Source organism: Vollenhovia emeryi, unplaced genomic scaffold (assembly GCF_000949405.1).
Source record: "Vollenhovia emeryi isolate VEMERY1.0 unplaced genomic scaffold, V.emery_V1.0 DF946760.1, whole genome shotgun sequence".
NCBI classification, from domain to species: Eukaryota; Metazoa; Arthropoda; class Insecta; order Hymenoptera; family Formicidae; genus Vollenhovia; species Vollenhovia emeryi.
This window is the reverse complement of record NW_011959606.1, coordinates 1-1,825: the sequence shown is the minus strand read 5'-3', so window position 1 is coordinate 1,825 and position 1,825 is coordinate 1. Positions and strand designations below refer to the sequence as shown.

Below are 1,825 nucleotides of genomic sequence, written 5' to 3'. Positions count from 1 at the left end.
TGGGCCACCGGATCGCGAGGGCCCCCTCGGCGAACTCCCTCCAAGATGATGGAGGCGAAGACGTCGGCCCCAAGGAGGACATCGATTCGCTCGGCGCCCCCGAACTCCGGATCCGCGAGCTCCAGGCCTCGTAGGTGAGGCCACTCCCGATCGGTCACATCAAGTCGACCGGCGTAGACGGTAAGCCGAGGAAGCACGAGCGCGGACGCGTTCACTACGACCCCCCCGGAGTGCGAGCTGAACGACAGCGCGACGCGGCCCCTAGCTACGCAAGTCTTTTGTCCGCCGACCCCGTACACGGCCACCGAGGCAAGAGCACGCGGCAAGTGAAGTCGCTGAGTGAGGCGTTCGGAAATCAGAGACGTTTCCGAGCCCTGATCGACGAGAGCGCGCGCGAAGCACCACCTACCTTGTGGGCCCTCGACGCGGATGCGAGCGGTCGCGAGGAGGACTGCAGCCTGCTTGTCCGACACTCCCCGCGCCACGTGCGAGGTTTTAGCGACCTCGTTCTCGCGACACGCGTCGTGAAGCGACGAGTGGTGACGTTGACCGCACGCGGAACAGTCCTTCTTCGAGATACAGTCACCCACCTTGTGACGGCCGAGGCAATTGAGGCACAGACCGCTGCTAGTGACGTGCTGCTTCCGCTCCACAGCCGTCTTCTTCCGGTAGTCCTCGCACAGCATGACGAAGTGGTCCCCCTGACACAGAGAGCAACGGCCCGGCTTCCCGCCGGACTTGTCTTCCCGCTTGCCGACGTGGTGAGAGCGGGTAGGCTTCGATGTCGAACTCCTCGGTTTTCCGACCGAGCTATCCGCTTTAGCAGGGAGCATCGACTCCAGGGCGTGAAGTCTCCGATCCAGGAACGTCTCCAGCTCGGTAATCGACGGAGGCTCCGTGGTCTCGCAGATGGAGGTCTCCCAGTCTCGTCGCGAGCGGGGGTCGAGCAGATCGACGGCCAGGTAAACGAAGAGGTCCTCGCTGCTGGAAACTGGTCGACCGATGCTGTCCAAGGAATTGCGCGTCGCTTTCAGGCAGTGGAACACCTTTCGCAGCTCCGCGGCCGACTCGCTCTTCATCTTCGACAATGAGACGAAGCTGGCCAAATAAGCGCGCACCAACAAGCGCTTATTCTCATAGTAGTCGCTCAGCGTTTTCCACGCGTGTTCGTAATTTTCACCCGTGGTCGTCAAGTTTCGGATTAGTAGCTCCGACTCACCCTTCAGGCAGGTTCGCAGGTAGTGAAACTTCTCAACTGGGGGCGAGGATTTGTCCTGGCCGATTATTGATTGAAAGAGGTCACGGAAGGCTGGCCAATCCTCGTACTTGCCCGAGAAGCAGGGCAGTTGTATGCGAGGCAATGTGGTACGAACGTTGCCTCCGAGATTACCTTCGTCGCAGACGCAGGACGGGCAGCAGCGTAGGATCTTATAAGATCAAGAAACGTACCCTTCTGCTGGAGGTACGCGTCCTCCGCCAACGAGTAGGTGCCCAATTTAATGTAGTCGCTTTCGGCTATCGACACAGGAGGTGCCAGGAGTATCTGGTCGTGGTTGGCCTCGAACTTGACCCAATGCGACTCAAGGGCCTGAAGTCGGGCCTCCACAGTACCCAAAGTGATCTTGGCGGCGCCGGTCTTCTTCAGGTTTTCGATAGACCGGGATATTCGGCCATACAGCTCGGCCTGAGCGCGCATCAAGCTCTCCACTTGACTCATTGTGCGGCTTCTTGGCGGTCACTCTCCGGTAAGCACAGAGGAAGCACACCAGAACTATCGCACTGACACTCCGAGATCAAAAAATCCGGCTCGAAGGACCAACTTTAA

At 59.6% G+C, this 1,825-nt stretch overlaps 1 protein-coding gene across 1 annotated transcript; it reads right to left on the bottom strand.

Annotated features, from left to right (window-relative positions):
- Nucleotides 1-35: 35 nt before the first annotated feature.
- LOC105559304 lies at nt 36-1,717 on the bottom strand (the record flags this gene model as incomplete). Its single annotated transcript, XM_012007493.1, has 2 exons — nt 1,450-1,717; nt 36-1,390 (listed from the first exon to the last, which is right to left on the bottom strand). Coding segments are annotated over exons 1-2 (1,623 nt in total), but the record flags the coding sequence as incomplete, so codon positions are not given.
- Between the last annotated feature and the right edge of the window lie 108 nt (nt 1,718-1,825).